The sequence below is a fragment of the Zonotrichia leucophrys genome, chromosome 1A (genome assembly GCF_028769735.1).
Source record: "Zonotrichia leucophrys gambelii isolate GWCS_2022_RI chromosome 1A, RI_Zleu_2.0, whole genome shotgun sequence".
Taxonomy (NCBI): domain Eukaryota; kingdom Metazoa; phylum Chordata; class Aves; order Passeriformes; family Passerellidae; genus Zonotrichia; species Zonotrichia leucophrys.
This window is the reverse complement of record NC_088170.1, coordinates 71358717-71379636: the sequence shown is the minus strand read 5'-3', so window position 1 is coordinate 71379636 and position 20920 is coordinate 71358717. Positions and strand designations below refer to the sequence as shown.

Sequence of the window (20920 nt, the reverse complement as noted above, 5' to 3'; positions counted from 1 at the left end):
AGGAAGCCAAAATGTGGGAAACTTCCAGGAGCCCAAAATGTGGGAAATTTCCAGGAACCCAAAATGTGGGAGCCCAAAATGTGGGAAACTTCCAGGAGCCCAAAATGTGGGAAACTTCCAGGAACCCAAAATGTGGGAAACTTCCAGGAAGCCAAAATGTGGGAGCCCAAAATGTGGGAAACTTCCAGGAGCCCAAAATGTGGGAAACTTCCAGGAACCCAAAATGTGGGAAACTTCCAGGAGCCCAAATTGTGTGAAACTTCCAGGAACCCAAAATGTGGGAGCCCAAAATGTGGGAAACTTCCAGGAGCCCAAAATGTGGGAAACTTCCAGGAGCCCAAAATGTGGGAAACTTCCAGGAACCCAAAATGTGGGAAACTTCCAGGAGCCCAAATTTGCTCTCCAGATGTACCACGAGGGTTTTGGGAACCTCTCATGGATTCAAAACCAGCCCCCAGCTCAACAGTGCCTGCACACCAGTAGCTGCCATTCCGACCCCAAGCCAGGCTCTGATCCGCGGCGCACTCCCAGTACAAAATGTACACGCAATTATTTATAAATTAACATTTTTCCCAACCCCACGTGCCTTTCACCAGGCCTCCCATCCCCTCCTTACGCTACACCAGCGTTTCTTTCCGCTTCCCGCCGAGCTGCTTCTCCCTGGATTTGCTCCTGTGGGATGGGAGCTCCTTGGTTTCCCCCGAGTCCAGCTCCACGTTGGGGTTGTTCTCCTCGCCCTCCTCGCTCAGCTCGGGCAGCTCGGCCAGCTCGGGGCCGGCAGGGTTTCGGTGGAAGGGGGCGATGGCGGCGCGGATGCAGCTCAGCCATTGCTGTTTGTGGAACACATCGTTGGCCTGCAGCGTGTGCGACCGGCCCGGCCCCGGCTCCTGGAAACGCACCCGGAAAATGTTCTTGGCTGCGGAGAAAGGGAAAAGCTCATCAGCTCCCTGATGGTATCTAAAGATTGCATTGGGAGGTTTGAAATCCCAAAAACCCCAATGTCGTAGATGTTTTTTTATAAAAATCTTTTCTTTCATATTTGTGCATCTTCTGGGAAGCAGAGCCCCAGAAGAAGAATGAAATGTAGCAGTGTCCCTGTGATTGGCTCATCTTCCATGTGCACCATTAAAGGCCAATCACAGGAGCAGCTCAGGGACAGATTCCCTGCACACAGAACTTTGTTATTCATTCTTTCTATTCTATTCTTGGCATAGCTGCTCTCTGCAACTTCTCTTCTTATTCTTTTTAGTATAGTTATAATGTATTATATATCATATATCAATAAATCCAGCCTTCTAATCAAGGAACAAGATTCTCGTCCTTCTCTCACCACAGTGACCGTCTCAGTCACTGTAACAGTTCCTCAGGTAGGCGAGCGAGGGGGCCCTGCAAGGAGAAGAAATCTCCTGGCCCTGTTTCTTTCACTCCTTTGCAGATTCTGTAACAAATTTGCCCTAACCCAGGTGGGGACAAAGAGAAGCCGTTCCTTGTCGCAGACATTTTTTCATAGAAATCCTTTCTTTCACATTTGTGCATCTTCTGGGAAGCAGAGCCCCAGAAGAATGAAATGCAGCAGTGTCCCTGTGATTGGCTCATCTTCCATGTGTACCATTAAAGGCCAATCACAGGAGCAGCTCAGGGACAGATTCCCTGCACACAGAACTTTGTTATTCATTCTTTCTATTCTATTCTTGGCATAGCTGCTCTCTGCAACTTCTCTTTTTAGTATAGTTATAATGTATTATATATCTTATATCAATAAATCAGCCTTCTGATCAAGGAACAAGATTCTCGTCCTTCTCTCACCACAGTGACCGTCTAAAGTCACTGTAATACCCCCATCCAAATCCCAAAAATCCAGCAGGGAGACAGAGATGTGTCACCAAAGGACACGAGAGAACACAAGTATACTGCTAGTTAAGGTGAAGGGAAAAAAGGGAAGTTTTATTCTTTGATTCTAATGTTTATAGTTTGACAAAAGTGACAGCGGATTGGAAGGTGACATTGGCACCTCTGCAATGATCCTGGTCAAACTAACAGTTTATTAACTCTCTCTTCTTTTATAAAGGAATGAAAAACAATGAGTTATTTACAGAAAGGGTGTGAGAAAATTCACTACAAGAATGTCAACATTAGAAAGCTTAGAAAATCTTTAAAAACCAGGGTGACAGAGATGTTTTCTAATCCGAGCCCCAGCTGTGAATTCATGGCTGACTGGATCTGTGTTGGGGGAGATGAAGCAGGAAAGCCTTATAAATATGATTGTCTGGCAAAAGATTTTGAGAATATGGAAAGTGTAAGTGAGATTGAAATGAAAGCAAGCTTTGAGATCCCTCAGTTATTGAACAATTGGAAAACAATGGTGTGGCTGGACTGAAGGTGATCCCCTTGTGATGGAACAACACCCTCTGCTTGCAGACAGGCCCAAGGGTCAGAGCAGGCAGAAAGGCCCAAAGAGGAGTTTTTAGGGTTTAAAATGTAACACAGTATGGTAATGTAGTGATTCTTACAGGCTGTATGTGAATGCTATAGGATTTGTATCTTGTACTGGATTGGTTAGTGAGAATCAGAATATTCAACACAGAAGATTTAATGTATTGTAATGGGAACCTCACCATCTTACCCTTTACTCTCTCACCCTCTCATCCTCTCTCCCCTCTCTCGGGCCTGCTCTGAGCTGTGGCTGCAGCTCCAGCAGGGCCCTGCACCCAGGCCCTGTGCAATGAACCCCAAATCCCATCAGGGCCCTTTGCAATGAACCCCAAATCCCAGCAGGGCCCTGTGCAATGAACCCCAAATCCCAGCAGGGCCCTGTGCAATGAACCCCAAATCCCATCAGGGCCCTTTGCAATGAACCCCAGATCTCATCAGGGCCCTTTGCAATGAACCCCAAATCCCAGCAGGGCCCTTTGCAATGAAGCCCAAATCCCAGCAGGGCCCTTTGCAATGAACCCCAAATCCCAGCAGGGCCCTGTGCAATAAACCCCAAATCCCAGCAGGGCCCTGTGCAATGAACCCCAAATCCCAGCAGGGCCCTGTGCAATGAACCCCAAATCCCATCAGGGCCCTTTGCAATGAACCCCAAATCCCATCAGGGCCCTTTGCAATGAACCCCAAATCCAATCAGGGCCCTGTGCAATGAACCCCAAATCCCATCAGGGCCCTTTGCAATAAACCCCATATCCCAAAAAGCACCCTGCACCCAGGCCCTGTGCAATGAACCCCAAATCCCAGCAGGGCCCTGCACCCAGGCCCTGTGCAATGAACCCCAAATCCCAGCAAGGCCCTGTGCAATGAACCCCAAATCCCAAAAAGCACCCTGTACCCAGGCCCTGTGCAATGAACCCCAAATCCCAGCAGGGCCCTGCACCCAGGCCCTGTGCAATGAACCCCAAATCCCAGCAGGGCCCTGTGCAATGAACCCCAAATCCCAAAAAGCACCCTGCACCCAGGCCCTGTGCAATGAACCCCAAATCCCAGCAGGGCCCTGCACCCAGGCCCTGTGCAATGAACCCCAAATCCCAGCAGGGCCCTTTGCAATGAACCCCAAATCCCAGCAGGGCCCTGTGCAATGAACCCCAAATCCCAGCAGGGCCCTGTGCAATGAACCCCAAATCCCAGCAGGGCCCTTTGCAATGAACCCCAAATTCCAGCAGGGCCCTGTGCAATGAACCCCAAATCCCATCAGGGCCCTTTGCAATGAACCCCAAATCCCAGCAGGGCCCTGTGCAATGAACCCCAAATCTCAGCAGGCCCTGCACCAGGCTCTTTGCAATAAACCCCAAATCCAATCAGGGCCCTCTGCAATGAACCCCAAATCCCAAAAAGCACCCTGCACCCAGGCCCTGTGCAATGAACCCCAAATCCCAGCAGGGCCCTTTGCAATGAACCCCAAATCCCAGCAGGGCCCTTTGCAATGAACCCCAAATCCCAGCAGGGCCCTTTGCAATGAACCCCAAATCCCAGCCCTGGCTGCAGAGATCTCTCGTCTCCATCCTTCCCACCTGACGCTCCCAGAGCTCCGTACCTTTATCAGAATTGCCGAAAGCCCCTCGGAAGGAGCCGCCCATTTTGACATCTCCATCCTGGAGGTCCTCGAGGAGCAGCTCCTGCACAGGGATGGGCTGCCGGTACACCTGGAACGCCTGGCGCTCGTTGCGGGTCACCGGCCGCGTCAGCACCAGCATTTCTTGGAAGAGGAAGACGTAGAGCTTCTGGAAGGGAAAAAATCCCAATATTCACTCTGTGAGGTCACACATCCTGTGGGATTCAAGGCCACCTTATCTGCAGTTTCACCCACAATAACTGTCAGAGTCTCCGGTGACAATGGCGAGGTCTGGATTACATCAGCGGCTTTATGATTTTATTGATCCCTAGAAAGGGAATGATGATGATTCCCAGGTGCTGGGGATAGGATGATTAGGAGCCATATCTTTCCTGTGTGCATGAGTAAAACAGCCAATTAAACAACAACAAAACCCCCAATCAACAGAGAAAACTTGACAAGATTTGAGGTTGAAATCAGGACAAAAGGCAGCAAAGCCCGGAGTGCAGTGGTGGGAGATAAACTCCAGGCAGCCCAGCCCAAAGCAAACAGGCTTCACAGGAACCCTTTTGTTTGGAAGAGCCAGGGCTCCTAATGGGGAATGTCAGAGCATTACTGGGAGTAAACAGTGGCAGGAAATCCCTCTGGATGGATGGATGGAGAGCACTTTCCGTGGGCACTCTGTGCTGATGATTTTCCAGCTTCCCAAAGGCAATTGTGGAGCTGTCAGCAGGAAACTTTCCCTTACAGCCTAAATGAGGCTGATAATTAAGAGATTTTCCTCTGCTCTTTTATCCAATATCCAAACTATCCTGTAAGGGATAGTCCTGCTCTGGGTTTAAACCAGGTTTGAGAATGAATCAGTAAAGAAGGAGGGACTCACATGTCCATTTTTATTCTTCAGCTCCCCGTGGCACAGCAAAGCTTTGCTGCCTTCAATCCTCGGATCCTTCTGCTTCTCATCCAGGTACTCCAGCTTGTCAATGTAGTACTGGCACTCCGACTCGCCCTTCTTCAGGTTGATGTCAGAGAGGACTCCTTGGATTATGGAGATCTAAACACCCAAAGCAATGATTAGGAGGGATTAAGTGCTTCCCTGTGTGACCTCACAACTCCCGAGGATGGATTGATCCCTCACTTTCCCTGCCACGGATTGGAAACATCCCCTGGGAACTGCTGAGGTTTAGGGATGATTTGTGGAGCTCCCCCATGGCAGCCAAGTGCTTCCCTGTGTGACCTCACAGCTCCCAAGGATGGATTGATCCCTCACTTTCCCTGCCACGGATTTGAAAGCCCCCCTGGGAACTGCTGAGGTTTAAGGCCCATTTGTGGAGCTCCCCCATGGCAGCCAAGTGCTTCCCTGTGTGACCTCACAGCTCCCGAGGATGGATTGATCCCTCACTTTCCCTGCCACGGATTTGAAAGCCCCCCTGGGAACTGCTGAGGTTTAGGGATGATTTGTGGAGCTCCCCCATGGCAGCCAAGTGCTTCCCTGTGTGACCTCACAGCTCCCAAGGATGGATTGATCCCTCACTTTCCCTGCCACGGATTTGAAACATCCCCTGGGAACTGCTGAGGTTTAAGGCCCATTTGTGGAGCTCCCCCATGGCAGCCAAGTGCTTCCCTGTGTGACCTCACAACTCCCAAGGATGGATTGATCCCTCACTTTCCCTGCCACGGATTGGAAACATCCCCTGGGAACTGCTGAGGTTTAGGGATGATTTGTGGAGCTCCCCCATGGCAGCCAAGTGCTTCCCTGTGTGACCTCACAGCTCCCAAGGATGGATTGATCCCTCACTTTCCCTGCCACGGATTGGAAACATCCCCTGGGAACTGCTGAGGTTTAAGGCCCATTTGTGGAGCTCCCCCATGGCAGCCAAGTGCTTCCCTGTGTGACCTCACAGCTCCCGAGGATGGATTGATCCCTCACTTTCCCTGCCACGGATTGGAAACATCCCCTGGGAACTGCTGAGGTTTAGGGATGATTTGTGGAGCTCCCCCATGGGTCAGAACAAGCACAGCAGCATCACTCACAGCCTCCTGCAGGATGTGGATGTCGGGGTGCTCCTTGGGGGTGTGCCTGAGGATCTCCTTGAGGAGCAGGGGGTATTTGACCAGGCGGCTCCGAGGGATGTCCAGGAAGCTCCACAGGTCCAGCTTGCGGCTGAAGGGAGACTCGAGGCAGCGCTGCAGGAAATCCTGCACCCTCCTGTCCTGCTTCTTCTGGTCCAGCAGCGCTTTGGCTGCCAGCTGGTTGCTGCAGTAGCCTTTGTAGGCGTGCAGGCGGGGGAGCTGCAGGGAACAGAGGAGATTTAGGGCTCAGATTCACTGTGGGGAAAGCAGACGTCACTCACATGGCAAACTCAGGCAGCTCCACAGCACTCACTGGGGAATTTTACCAATGAAAAGATAAGGGAGGGTCTTGTGAGGAGGATGAGGACACAGAGCCCATGAAGCTCCAAATGTTTGGATCCTGTGAGGAGGATGAGCACAGGGAGCCCATGAAGCTCCCAATGTCTGGATGAGCACAGGGAGCCCATGAAACTCCCAGAGTTTGGATGAGCACAGGGAGCCCATGAAGCTCCAAATGTCTGGATGAGCACAGGGAGCCCATGAAGCTCCAAATGTCTGGATGAACACACAGAGCCCATGAAGCTCCAAATGTTTGGATGAGCACAGGGAGCCCATGAAGCTCCAAATGTCTGGATGAGCACAGGGAGCCCATGAAAATCCAAATGTTTGGATGAGCACAGGGAGCCCATGAAGATCCCAATGTCTGGAGGAGCCCATGAAGCTCCAAATGTCTGGATGAGCACAGGGAGCCCATGAAGCTCCCAATGTCTGGAGGAGCCCATGAAGCTCCAAATGTTTGGATGAGCACAGGGAGCCCATGAAGCTCCCAGAGTTTGGATCCTGTGAGGAGGATGAGCACACAGAGCCCATGAAGCTCCAAATGTCTGGATGAGCACAGGGAGCCCATGAAGCTCCAAATGTCTGGAGGAGCCCATGAAGCTCCAAATGTCTGGATGAGCACACAGAGCCCATGAAGCTCCCAATGTTTGGATGAGCACACAGAGCCCATGAAGCTCCCAATGTCTGGATGAGCACAGGGAGCCCATGAAGCTCCCAGAGTTTGGATGAGCACACAGAGCCCATGAAGCTCCAAATGTCTGGATGAGCACACAGAGCCCATGAAGCTCCCAATGTCTGGAGGAGCCCATGAAGCTCCCAGAGTCTGGATGAGCACAGGGAGCCCATGAAGCTCCCAATGTCTGGACGAGCCATGAAGCTCCCAATGTTTGGATGAACACACAGAGCCCATGAAGCTCCCAATGTCTGGATGAGCACACAGAGCCCATGAAACTCCAAATGTTTGGATCCTGTGAGGAGGATGAGCACATGGAGCCCATGAAGCTCCAAATCTTTGGATCCTGTGAGGAGGATGAGGACACAGAGCCCATGAAGCTCCAAATGTTTGGATGAGCACAGGGAGCCCATGAAGCTCCCAGAGTTTGGATGAGCACAGGGAGCCCATGAAGCTCCAAATGTCTGGATGAGCCCATGAAGCTCCCAATGTCTGGATGAGCACAGGGAGCCCATGAAGCTCCCAGAGTTTGGATGAGCACACAGAGCCCATGAAGCTCCCAATGTCTGGATGAGCACATGAAGCTCCCAGAGTTTGGATGAGCACCCAGAGCCCATGAAGCTCCAAACGTTGGGATGAGCACAGGGAGCCCATGAAACCCCAAATGTTTGGATGAGCACAGGGAGCCCATGAAGCCCCCAGAGTTTGGATCCTGTGAGGAGGATGAGGACACAGAGCTCATGAAGCTCCAAATGTCTGGAGGAGCCCATGAAGCTCCCAATGTTTGGATGAAAACAGATCCCATGAAGCTCCAAATGTTTGGATGAGCACACAGAGCCCATGAAGATCCCAATGTCTGGATGAGCCCATGAAGCTCCAAATGTTTGGAGGAGCCCATGAAGCTCCCAATGTTTGCAATCACCAGGGATAACACTTCTGAAATCACACTGGGACAAAGATTCCAGGAGACACAGACATTCCAATCCTAAATCAGATCATTCCAAGTCTCTGGGGTGAATTCATGTCCAATTCCAGCCATCACAATCCCACTGTTTTCAGCACTGCCAGCATTTCCCTGCCAGTCTGCACTGAGGGCCACTGAATCCCCAGAGCTCTGCAGCTTCTGCCTTTAAATCCTCTCTAAGCTCAGCTTTAGCCTGTGGATGTTGATTCCAAGTTCTGAACTCACCCACTTCACAAGGATGGGCCCAATCTGCTCCACGGTTCCATCTGGTTTTGTTGCTTCTCCCAAGCTTGCCAGTAAGTCTGGAATGGAAGCAGGGAAAGAGGAATTGCACCGATGCCCCAGTGAGTAACAGGAGAAAGCAGAGAGGTTCAACCCCAGCCAGCACAAACACCCAGCTGCTCTTACCTTCATGCAGAGGAATGTAGGAATCCAAGTCCCCAAAAATGTGGGTGAGCTCCTCCTCAGACATGATGGAGAGTTTCAGCATGGGGTCGTGGTAGGCCTGTCAAATGAAATAAATCCAAATGTGCCTCAAAGCTGAGGATTTAAACAGATTTAAATGTGCCTCGAAGCTGATGATTTAAACGTGTCTCAAAGCTGATGATTTACACTGATTTAAATGTCTCAAAGCTGATGATTTAAACTGATTTAAACGTGTCTCAAAGCTGATGATTTACACTGATTTAAATGTCTCAAAGCTAAAGATTTACACTGATTTAAACGTCTCAAAGCTAAAGATTTACACTGATTTAAACGTGTCTCAAAGCTGATGATTTAAACGTGTCTCAAAGCTGATGATTTACACTGATTTAAATGTGTCTCAAAGCTGATGATTTACACTGATTTAAATGTCTCAAAGCTGATGATTTACACTGATTTAAATGTCTCAAAGCTGATGATTTACACTGATTTAAATGTCTCAAAGCTGATGATTTACACTGATTTAAACGTGTCTCAAAGCTGATGATTTAAACTGATTTAAATGTGTCTCAAAGCTGATGATTTAAACGTGTCTCAAATCTGATGATTTGGACTGATTTAAATGTCTCATAGCTGATGATTTACACTGATTTAAATGTGTCTCAAAGCTGATGATTTGGACTGATTTAAATGTGTCTCAAAGCTGATGATTTACACTGATTTAAATGTCTCAAAGCTGATGATTTACACTGATTTAAATGTCTCAAAGCTGATGATTTACACTGATTTAAACGTGTCTCAAAGCTAAAGATTTATACGGATTTAAATGTCTCAAAGCTGATGATTTACACTGATTTATATGTCTCAAACTGATGATTTACACTGATGTAAATGTGCCTCAAAGCTGATGATTTAAACAGATTTAAATGTGCCTCAAAGCTGATGATTTAAATGTGTCTCAAAGCTGATGATTTACACTGATTTAAATGTCTCAAAGCTGATGATTTACACTGATTTAAATGTCTCAAAGCTGATGATTTACACTGATTTAAATGTCTCAAAGCTGATGATTTACACTGATGTAAATGTGTCTCAAAGCTGATGATTTACACTGATTTAAATGTCTCAAAGCTGATGATTTACACTGATTTAAACGTGTCTCAAAGCTGATGATTTACACTGATTTAAACGTGTCTCAAAGCTGATGATTTACACTGATTTAAATGTGTCTCAAAGCTGATGATTTACACTGATTTAAATGTCTCAAAGCTGATGATTTACACTGATTTAAATGTCTCAAAGCTGATGATTTACACTGATGTAAATGTCTCAAAGCTGATGATTTACACTGATGTAAATGTCTCAAAGCTAAAGATTTACACTGATGTAAATGTGTCTCAAAGCTGATGATTTACACTGATTTAAACGTGTCTCAAAGCTGATGATTTACACTGATTTAAATGTGTCTCAAAGCTGATGATTTACACTGATTTAAATGTGTCTCAAAGCTGATGATTTACACTGATTTAAACGTGTCTCAAAGCTGATGATTTACACTGATTTAAATGTCTCAAAGCTGATGATTTACACTGATTTATCAGGTGAAAGAAGTGAAGGCAACAGAAAGATAACACTGATTTGATGCCAGAATATTCACTCAGTGTGAGTATGGAGGGCTTAAATGAAAAGCCTTTTCCTGTGTGGATATTCCCAGCTGGGAGAGGGAGTCCCCAGGCAGTCCTTTTAAGGCCGGGTTTGCTGCAATCACACCAGTGCTGCTCACGTCAGCTTTCTGGGCCAGCTTTCAAACTGGGGGTTCTGGGCTGATAAAGCTCCCACGTCACGTTTGCAGGTGGAAAAATCCCTCACTGTTCCCTGGAATGTCGTCACTGACTGCAGGAAAAACCCCACTCACCTTTCTGGCCAGCTTCAGGTCTTCAATCAGGTCCTGCTCTCCCCTGGACATTTCATAGATGGCCTGTGGGAGGATAAAGCACCCAGGGTTATTTTGAATGCCAGTTTTCTCACCAAGAGCCTTTCAGCTCCCATGAGGAACAGCCTGCCCTCAATGGGCACCCCAATCCCTCGGGGGCACCTGGGCATGACAGCCCTGAGTCAATCTGCTGTGCCAGCCCTGAGAAAGCAGCTTTGCTTCCAAGTGTGTTGTGGGATCTCAGCACCTCAGCACTGAGGTGCCACCGAGAGCACCCTTGGGGGGCTCGGGAGTCCTGGAATGTTCCAGAAGTGTCTGGTGGCTGGACTTTGATCCCACACAGGAGACGACACCTGTATGAGGACAGGAGGGTTTCACCGGGGTGAATGGTGAAGGGATTGGTTAATTAGAGAGTGAAACACAGGGTTTAGGATTTCTGTACAGGGGGGTTTAGAGAAGTAAGATGGAGGAATTGGGGCGTGTCCTGTCCTTCTTCTTCTTCTTCTTCTTCTCTCCATCTTCTGTGGTGATGGTGGCACTTTGGGATTGGTCATTACTAAAAGTGCACCGGGCAATAAGGGTGAAAGGTATTGGGGAAAAATGATAAATATTGTACACGTAACAATGGGTATAAAGATAGGTGACTGTCCGGAGGGGGGACAGTGTGCTCATGGCTGGCTGCTGAGCAGAGCTCTGTCGGGCCGAGAGAAAATCTTTTAGATAAACAATTAATAAACACCGAGACCGAGAAAAGAACTGAAGCCTCTTCTCGTCCTTTGATACGCGGCTGCCCCAAGGCCACCCCGGGCCTTTCCAGGCCCTCCAAACAGCCCAAAACCGGACAGTGTGTGGAAGCCCTGCTGGCCCCTGCACGAGCCAAATTCAACAGCAGAGCCTTTAAATCAGCGCCTTCAGCCAGGCAGGGCTGCAGACACAAAGCCCTGAGAGCGCAGAGGTCAAAGCCCAGGCGGCTCCATGAGATTTGTCCAAGAGCTGCAGGAGAAGGCAAGGCCAGGCCCTGCTGCCTGGCTGCCCAGCTGTCCGGTTATCTCGGCTGTTTGAGGGGCCTGGAAAGGCCCGGGGTGGCCTTGGGGCAGCCCGCGTATCGAAGGACGAGAAGAGGCTTCAGTTCTTCTTTCGGTTTTTATGTTTATTAATTGTTTATCTAAAAGATTTTCTTTCAGCCCGACAGAGCTCTGCTCAGCAGTCAGCCATGAGCACACTCACCATCTTTATACCCATTGTTACGTGTACAATATTTATCATTTTTCCCCAATACCATTTATTCTTATAACTCGGTGCACTTTCAGTAATGACCAATCCGAAAGTGCCACCATCACCAAACAAGATGGAAAACAGAAGAAGAAGAAGAAGAAGGACAGGACACGCCCCAATTCCTCCATCTTACTTCTCTAAACCCCCCTGTACAGAAATCCTAAACCCTGTGTTTCACTCTCTAATTAACCAATCCCTTCACCATTCACCCCGGTGAAACCCTCCTGTCCTCATACAGGTGTCGTCTCCTGTGTGGGATCAAAGTGCAGCCACCAGACACTTCTGGAACATTCCAGGACTCCTGAGCCCCCCAAGGTGATCTCGGTGGCTCAGCACCTCAGGACTGAGATCCTGAGATCCGACACCCAGCAATCATCAGGAGCTTCAGCAGAGAGACAGCTGCCTCTGCCTGGAGCCCGAGGCTGGGGCAGCTGCAGAGCAGCCAGCAGGGCCGGGATTTCAGCAATGCCGTGGAAAGTTTGGCATCTCCCAAGGGTCACCCTGGGGAGGTGAATTCCAGAGGGGAATCCTCCTTTTCCCATGGCTGACACACAGACACAAAGCTCAGCTTTAGGTGCACAGGAAGATGCAGCCCCCCAAGGCTGTTCCTCCTTTCCCAGCACGGGAAGGGACCGAAGGCCTCGGCTGCTGTTCCCAATCCCGTTTCCCACGGGTGTTTCTGTGAGGTTTCACCTCCTGGCGCTTGATCTCCTTGGTGCTCAGGGACTCCTTCGTGTTCACATCCAACATCTCAGACCAAAGGACGCTGTTCCTTCTCTTGGGGGGAGTGGGAGCAGCAGACCTGCTGCACGACTTCTGGGCACAGCCAGGGGATTTGCTGTCGCTGCGCAGGGTGAACGACTGCAGGGATTTAAAAAAAAATAATGAAAAATATTAAAAACAAACGTGGAGAGCCAAGATTTCAGGAGTATTAGATTATCCATTCCCTATCCTTCATCCCCCTGGGTTATCCAGGGCAGGAAAACACACCCAGCCACTTTTCCTCAGATAAAGCAAAGCTTTAATCAAGCTGCAGAGGAAGCCCTGAGCTTGGCAGGGCTCTCCATGCCCCTCTCCCTGCGAGGAAGAAGAGAAGGCAAAGCTTGGCTCTGTTTCCCAGCTATGAGGAAGTAAATAAACAAAGATCATAACTCTTGTTCTGAAGAGGTTAATGAGAAGCCACTTGAACTTTGCCCTGTGTTTTGCACGGTTCCTATGCCAGCAGGGCTGTTATCTGCAGGTGAGAGCACAGAGCTGGCACGGCTGCGGTGCCAGGGCTGGGCAGCAGGGCCAGCTCAGCTCCCATCACGCTGCAGCACACGTGGGGGCACCTTATCAGCTCCTTATCTGCACCACTCCATTGTATTTACTGTTCAACCTGTTTGTACAGCACTTTATACCCTGCACTGAGCACCTTCCAGCCCCAAGAAAGATCACACAGAGCACCAAGAAACACCCTAAAAACCCGGGGGGTGCCTGTTCCACCTCATCCAAGCAATCCTTTATCCAAATCTGAAGGTTTTGCTGTGTTTTTACCTGGATTGTCTGCCCAAAGCATCAAACTGCCCCATTTCTGACAGGGGACATCAGGTTGGCCAGGAAGGAGATTCTCACACAGAGCTCCAAGAAATGCCCCAAAATCCCATGGGGTGCCTGTTCCACCCTATCCAACCAATAAATCTCCAAGTTTTGTCCTGTTTTTACCTGGATTGTCTGCCCAAAGCATCAAACTGCCCCATTTCTGACAGGGGAGATCAGGTGGGCCAGGGAGGAGATTCTCAGACAGAGCACCAAGAGATGCCCCAAAATCCCATGGGTTGCCTGTTCCATCCCAGTGCTGAATTGCCCCATTTCTGAGAGGGGACATCAGGTTGGCCAGGAAGGAGATTCTCACACAGAGCTCCAGGAAATGCCCCAAATCCCATGGGGTGCCTGTTCCACCCCATCCAAGCAATCCTTTATCCAAATCTGAAGGTTTTGTTGTGTTTTTACCTGGATTGTCTGCCCAAAGTGCTGAACTGCCCCATTTCTGACAGGGGACATCAGGTGGGCCAGGAAGGAGATTCTCGCACAGAGCACCAAGAAATGCCCCAAATCCCATGGGGTGCCTGTTCCACCCCATCCCACCAATCCCTTGCCCAAATCTCCAGGTTTTGCTGTGTTTTTACCTGGATTGTCTGCCCAAAGCATCGAACTGCCCCATTTCTGACAGGGGAGATCAGGCTGGCCAGGAAGGAGATTCTCACACAGAGCACCAAGAAATGCCCCAAAACCCCACAAGGTGCCTGTTCCACCTCATCCAAGCAATCCCTTGCCCAAATCTCCAAGTTTTGCTGTGTTTTTACCTGGATTGGACATGGATTGCACACCTAATTAAGCACCACCTCACATCAAAGCACCACTTTGGATTTGAAGCAGCTGCCTGATACTGACACCTCATAATGTCCTATGGTTATTCCTCTACATTTCTATCTGCTGATGAGGATCTTACTCTCCTAGTATATTAATTACAATCGACTTCCAGTCCTTAGAATGTGGTTTAAGCCCAGAGAAGAGTAATAAACATAATCCTGTTCATACTGGCCCTATCACTGACCCTGACTGCACTGAAAGTGTCAAACTGCCCCATTTGTGACAGGGGAGATCAGGCTGGCCAGGGAGGAGATTCTCACACAGAGCACCAAGAGATGCCCCAAAACCCCATGGGGTGCCTGTTCCACCTCATCCCACCAATCCCTTGCCCAAATTTGCAGGTTTTTACCTGGATTGTCTGCCCAAAGCATCAAACTGCCCCATTTCTGACAGGGGAGATCAGGCTGGCCAGGGAGGAGATTCTCACACAGAGCACCAAGAGATGCCCCAAAAACCCACAGGGTGCCTGTTCCACCCCATCCCACCAATAATCTCCAGGTTTTGCCCTGTTTTTACCTGGACTGTTTGCCCAAAGCGCCGAACCGCCCCATTTCTGACAGGGGACATCAGGCTGGCCAGGGAGGAGACTCTCACACAGAGCTTCAAGACATCTCCCAAAACCTCACAGCGTGCCTGTTCCACCCCATCCCACCAATAAATCTCCAAGTTTTGCCCTGTTTTTTACCTGGATTGTCTGCCCAAAGTGCCGAACTGCCCCATTTCTGACAGGGGAGATCAGGTTGGCCAGGGAGGTGACTCGTGCTAAAGCTCACACAGAGCTCCAAGAGACACCCCAAATCCCCATAGGGTTTTCACCCCATCCAAGCAATCCTTTATCCAAATCTGCAAGTTTTGCCCTGTTTTTTACCTGGACTGTTTGCCCAAAGCGCCAAACCGCCCCATTTCTGACAGGGGACATCAGGCTGGCCAGGGAGGTGACTCTCACACAGAGCACCAAGAAATGCCCCAAATCCCATGGGGTGCCTGTTCCACCTCATCCCACCAATCCCTTGCCCAAATCTCCAGGTTTTGCTGTGTTTTTACCTGGATTGTCTGCCCAAAGTGCCGAACTGCCCCATTTCTGACAGGGGACATCAGGCTGGCCAGGGAGGTGACTCGTGCTAAAGCTCACACAGAGCACCAGGAAATGCCCCAAACCCCTGTTCCACCCCATCCCACCAATAATCTCCAGGTTTTGTTGTGTTTTTACCTGGATTGTCTGCCCAAAGCGCCGAACTGCCCCATTTCTGATAGGGGACATCAGGCTGGACAGGAAGGTGACTCTCACACAGAGCTCCAAGAGACACCCCAAATCCCCATGGGGTTTTCACCCCATCCAAGCAATCCTTTATCCAAATCTTCAAGTTTTGCTGTGTTTTTACCTGGACTGTCTGCCTAAAGCATCAAACTGCCCCATTTCTGACAGGGGAGATCAGGCTGGCCAGGAAGGAGACTCTCACACAGAGCTTCAAGACATCTCCCAAAACCCCACAGGGTGCCTGTTCCACCCCATCCCACCAATCCCTTGCCCAAATTTGCAGGTTTTTACCTGGATTGTTTGCCCAAAGCATCAAACTGCCCCATTTCTGACAGGGGACATCAGGCTGGCCAGGGAGGTGACTCTCACACAGAGCTCCAGGAAATGCCCCAAACCCCTGTTCCACCCCATCCCACCAATAAATCTCCAGGTTTTGCTGTGTTTTTACCTGGATTGTCTGCCCAAAGCGCCGAACCGCCCCATTTCTGACGGGGGAGATCAGGTTGGCCAGGGAGGTGACTCGTGCCAAAGGCCGGACCCGTTTCGTGCTTGGCTCCTGCAAAGCGAGCAGAGAACAAATTGTCCTGGCTGTGCCTCCCTCGGAAATTTCTCAGGCAGCTTCCAAAAGCATAAACCCACTTCAGGAGTGGCAAACACAGCAAGGAGAGCGTTTGGAAGCAGCCATTCATCTTTCAAGGCTATAAATATTTGTCTGAACTTTAAGGCTGCAATTAAACTGCAGAGGTTTTTGCCCAGTGTTAAAAGAGGTGAGAGAACATCAGTGAGAATTCAAAATAGGGCTCCAGCAGGGACTGTTATGCTTTGAACAGAAATAGATTAAAGTGTTTTCTGACACTCTGTGGCAGCTAAAGATGGAGCTGGGATGTGCTTCTCCATTTTCTCATCTTTTCCTCTGCAGCAAGAATGTGTTTTTCCATTTTATTTCGGAGAGCAGGGCAGCACTGGGGGCCCTGGGCAGCTCCTTGAACAAGCAGCAAACAACCACAAGCTGAACGTTCCTGCGAGGGACACGCACACAGATAAAGCTGAAATCCTTCACTTTGCACAGTTTCCTCCTCCTGCTGCTCTCCCCCACCCCCTGCAACCACTGCAATTTTTCTTACACTTTGTTTAGATTTGAAAGCTGGAGCTTCTGCTTTTCCCCACCGCTAATCCCTGCCCGGAGGGATCTGGCCCGACCCAAAAAAGAGGAAACGCCCCTGGAAAGCTCCTGCTGCTTCAGCTTTGAACATTCTGCTGGCAACTCGAGGTGTTTGACATCCACACCGTTGTGTGGGGAGGGCTGGGCAGGGGGAAGTGGGCAGAGCTGGGCTCCCAGGTAAGGCTGGAAATGGCGGCAGGATTGTCCTGGCACTGCCAACAGCTGGCACGGGGCTGGGCTGACTCATCCTCAGGAGATGCTCAGCACCAAGCTCTCACCAGAGCACCCTGGTTTGGGGTTCATCTCGGTTAAAATTGGTTAATTATTGTTGGATTTGTACTCTTTCAAAAGCTCTGCGCTGTTTCCATTCCCAGCCCAGCTCGGTGGCCAAACCCTTCGCTCAGAAGTGACAAATGTTGAAAACAAAACTTTAAAAATAAATAAATAAATAAATAAATAAATAAATAAAAAAGAGGAATAGGAACACCCAGAGCTGGATTCCAGTCATGAAGGAGCACAAAAGCTACGTGTGTGTGTGTAAGATCTGATTTCAGCAACCCGAGCCCAGCCTGGTTTGGGGTTCATCTCGGTTAAAATTGGTGAATTATTGTTGGATTTGTACTCTTTCAAAAGCTCTGCGCTGTTTCCATTCCCAGCCCAGCTCGGTGGCCAAACCCTTCGCTCAGAAGTGACAAATGTTGAAAACAAAACTTAAATAAATAAATAAATAAATAAAAAGAGGAATAGGAACACCCAGAGCTGGATTCCAGTCATGAAGGAGCACAAAAGCTATGTGTGTGTGTGTAAGATCTGATTTCAGCAACCCGAGCCCAGCCTGGTTTGGGGTTCATCTCGGTTAAAATTGGTTAATTATTGTTGGATTTGTACTCTTTCAAAAGCTCTGCGCTGTTTCCATTCCCAGCCCAGCTCCGTGGCCAAACCCTTCGCTCAGAAGTGACAAATGTTGAAAACAAAACTTAAAAAAATAAATAAATAAATAAATAAATAAATAAAAAGAGGAATAGGAACACCCAGAGCTGGATTCCAGTCATGAAGGAGCACAAAAGCTACGTGTGTGTGTGTGTGTGTGTGTGTGTGTGTGTAAGATCTGATTTCAGCAACCCAAGCCCAGCCTGGTTTGGGGTTCATCTCGGTTAAAATTGGTGAATTATTGTTGGATTTGTACTCTTTCAAAAGCTCTGCGCTGTTTCCATTCCCAGCCCAGCTCGGTGGCCGAACCCTTCGCTCAGAAGTGACAAATGTTGAAAACAAAACTTAAAAAAATAAATAAATAAAAAGAGGAATAGGAACACCCAGAGCTGGATTCCAGTCATGAAGGAGCACAAAAGCTACGTGTGTGTGTGTGTAAGATCTGATTTCAGCAACCCGAGCCCAGCGGCGGCCCTGCCCACACGCGGCGTTGGGCAATGCAGGAGGAGGAGGAGGAGGAGGAGGTGAGCTCACCCTGAGCTCAGCCTTCAAACTTGCAGGGGGGGGAAAACATGAAAAGCAACAATTTATGAGCCGTGCAGGAAGAAAAGAGCTCTTGGCACGGCACAAAGCTGCGCTATAAACGATTGGGGAATGTCAGAGTTAGGAGGGCACCGTAAACACGGAGAAAAGCTGTGGAAGTGTCCTCGATCATGGGATCCTCAGCTGGGTTTAAGTGGGACACCAGGAACTCCAAGTGGGACAGCAGGAACTCCTCCACTCACTGACTCCAGACAGGGAAAGGTTGGGGAGCTAGGCCAGACTCACAACAAGGAAGGTTTAATGCGTTACAGATGTTTCTGAGTGGAAGAAAGGGAGGTGTTTACTTCTAGAAAATCATCTATCAGTGCAGGAGGATAAATAAAGGGACCTAGAGAAGCTTAACAAAGTGCAGGAGTGAATCAGGCAAGACGCGGCCACAAAGCCACCCACGGCTCCGGCAAGGCCAGGGATAAAAATAGCCTGGAAAAGCAAAATGTGACACTGCCAAGGAAAAGCGAGAAACCTCGAGGCTCCAGCAGGTCACTGGCGAGGGGTCAGCGCCGCAGAGATCCAGTGACAGCGCCGGGAATGCGGGAATGCCGTCCCTGCACATCTGCGACACGTGCCCGTGCCCCAGGGCTGGCAGCAGGAATTCCTGAGCTCGGCCCAGCAAACGCCATTCCTCCTCTCTTAAAATAAAATAAAAATAAAATAAAAATTCCCACTTTGTGTCTGAGCGCTCCTCAGACACAGCCCGGCTGCCAAAAAACCCCATCTGGTTGTTGTTCTCCTGGCGAGGATGGTTTGATCCAGAGCAGGAGGAGGAAAATCAAGCCCTGGAAGCTGAGCCGGGCTGGGGCCGGGTCAGGCTGCCCGGTGTAAGCCGAGACCCGGGCGCTTCGTGCTGCGGATAACTCGGGCTCGCCAGGGTTTTTTATAGCTCTGTGCTCGCCAACAATGACTCTCCTGTCTCCGCGCCGCCTTCCTCACAGGAGCCGGATTACAATAAAGTCTGCGAGGTTTCTGTAACGATCCAGGGGTGTTACAGCACTCGCCAATAATTAAAACCCCAACGGGGTCAACAGCTCCATCAGGAGATATTATTTTCCCAGAGAACTCTTTATTAAATTGAATTAACACATCACTAAAGGTAATTTTGTGCCAGGCGAGGTTTCACACCCCTGAAATTCCTTCAAGTGCTCCTAAGTGCAGGTTAACTCCTGAAAAGATTGCACCTTGCTGGAAAGAGAACCAGGCATTACTTTTGAGCAAGGTTGTTTTTTTTTTTTTCCTTCAGCAGCACGCCCACAACCTTTCCCCCGTGCTGGGTAATAATTAGTGGTTTTTACGAGGATCCCTTGCTCGAGTGCGATTCCTACGTGCCGCACACAGCTCCACACAACACGGTGAGCAATGGCAAAACCACGCGTGACAGAAACTCTTCCTGCCGAGCCAATTCAGCAAAAAAGGGATTTTAGTCAGCAGCCTGAGTAATTCCTGCCAGAAATCACCAACCACCTGAGCACCTCCATGGGAGATTCACAGGCAGAGCCTCACGATGAACAATCAGAGCTTTCCCAAATCCAACAGCCCCCATACTCCCGACCAAACCAGCTCAGACAGAAGTGTTGGCTCACTCCAAAATTCACAATTCGAGGCGATTTAGTCCCCTCCCAGAGCTCTGGTTTCTGTTATTTCTCCCCCAACATCTGGTTTCCCTTTTGCACAATGGGATTGCCCAAGTTTGGCTGTTGCAAAGCCGGCATTTGCTGAGGTTGGTGACTCGGCGCTGAGCCCTCAAACCCCAGCCATGTCTGGAGACGCCTATTTTTTTTTTTTTTTTTTTTTTAAACTTTTCCAGCTCATCTCGCCACTAATCTGAGCAATAAACCCAGCCCAGGGCAGCCGGGCCCTACCTGGCTGCTGAACTTTTGCTCCTGTCGCAGCAGGAGGCTCGGGAACACCTCCGAGGAGCGCAATTATTGCATCTGCATAACAACACGCGATAAAAATAACAATACTGCCAGCGAACACACCGGCCCTCAAAGCCGACCAACCCCACCGGGGGCTTCGCTAAGGTTTAAGCAGCAAATAAGCACCTAATTAGGAAAAATCCTGTCAGTGGAAAGAGCGCTGAGAGACAGGCGATTTTATAATGGAAACGGGCGATTTTTAAATGAGAACAGGCGAATTTTTAATGAAAAGCCACCTGGGGGGAGCGGGGTCAGGTGAGGCACCGAGATTGGTTTTGGCTCGCTCTTTGGGGCTATGACCTTAAATACAGATCTATCTGTAACGTATATACATGTATATAAAAAGCATACAAAAAAGATATGTACATATACATGGACTTAAACATATATACAGTTTATAAATGGGTGGGTGAGGCGCCTACATCGGTTGTGGCCGCCTGGTCCCACTCTTTGGGGGCTCTGAGCTTAAATATACCGCACACATATACATATATATAGACACACACATATATAAAATATACGTACACAGAGAGATGAACTTAAACGTATATATATATAGAGAGAGAGAGAGAGTTTTTTAAACCGCTGGCTACCCCGCGCTCTGCCCGGCTCGCCCCCTCCCCTCAGACGCGGAGAGCGGGAAGCTGAGGGGGATCCCTCTCCCCACTGTCCCCTCAACTAAACCCCATTTTTCCCCCTGCTCCGCTCACCTCCTGCTCCCTGAAGTGCTGGTTCTGCGCGTCGATGACCCGGATAGTCCTTTTGATGGGCAGAAGCCCACCGAGCTCGTCGTGCGCCACCATGGCGGCGGGACCCCCGACCCTCCCTCAGCCCGCGCTCATCGCGCTCTGCGCCCGCCGCGCGCCGCACCCGCGACCTCACCGCAGGGGGCGGGGCCAGCGCATAAAACCACGCCT

At 49.6% G+C, this 20920-nt stretch overlaps 1 protein-coding gene across 2 annotated transcripts in view; it reads right to left on the bottom strand.

Moving 5' to 3' along the window:
* Positions 1-472: 472 nt before the first annotated feature.
* The window catches only part of NET1 (neuroepithelial cell transforming 1), a 74870-nt gene continuing 54422 nt past the window's right edge, over positions 473-20920 (bottom strand). The window contains exons 1-10 of one of the 2 annotated variants that reach the window (XM_064733273.1): positions 20714-20877; positions 15844-15951; positions 12419-12586; positions 10433-10495; positions 8503-8599; positions 8320-8396; positions 6080-6337; positions 4929-5099; positions 4028-4214; positions 473-916 (exon numbers count right to left, since the gene is read on the bottom strand). In XM_064733273.1, the coding sequence (XP_064589343.1) occupies positions 618-916; positions 4028-4214; positions 4929-5099; positions 6080-6337; positions 8320-8396; positions 8503-8599; positions 10433-10495; positions 12419-12586; positions 15844-15951; positions 20714-20806 (1521 nt within the window). In that variant the 5' untranslated portion in view covers positions 20807-20877 and the 3' untranslated portion in view covers positions 473-617. Of the gene's footprint in view, positions 917-4027; positions 4215-4928; positions 5100-6079; positions 6338-8319; positions 8397-8502; positions 8600-10432; positions 10496-12418; positions 12587-15843; positions 15952-20713; positions 20878-20920 lie in introns of those variants that run through there. The other variant, XM_064733264.1, reaches the window with a different exon arrangement.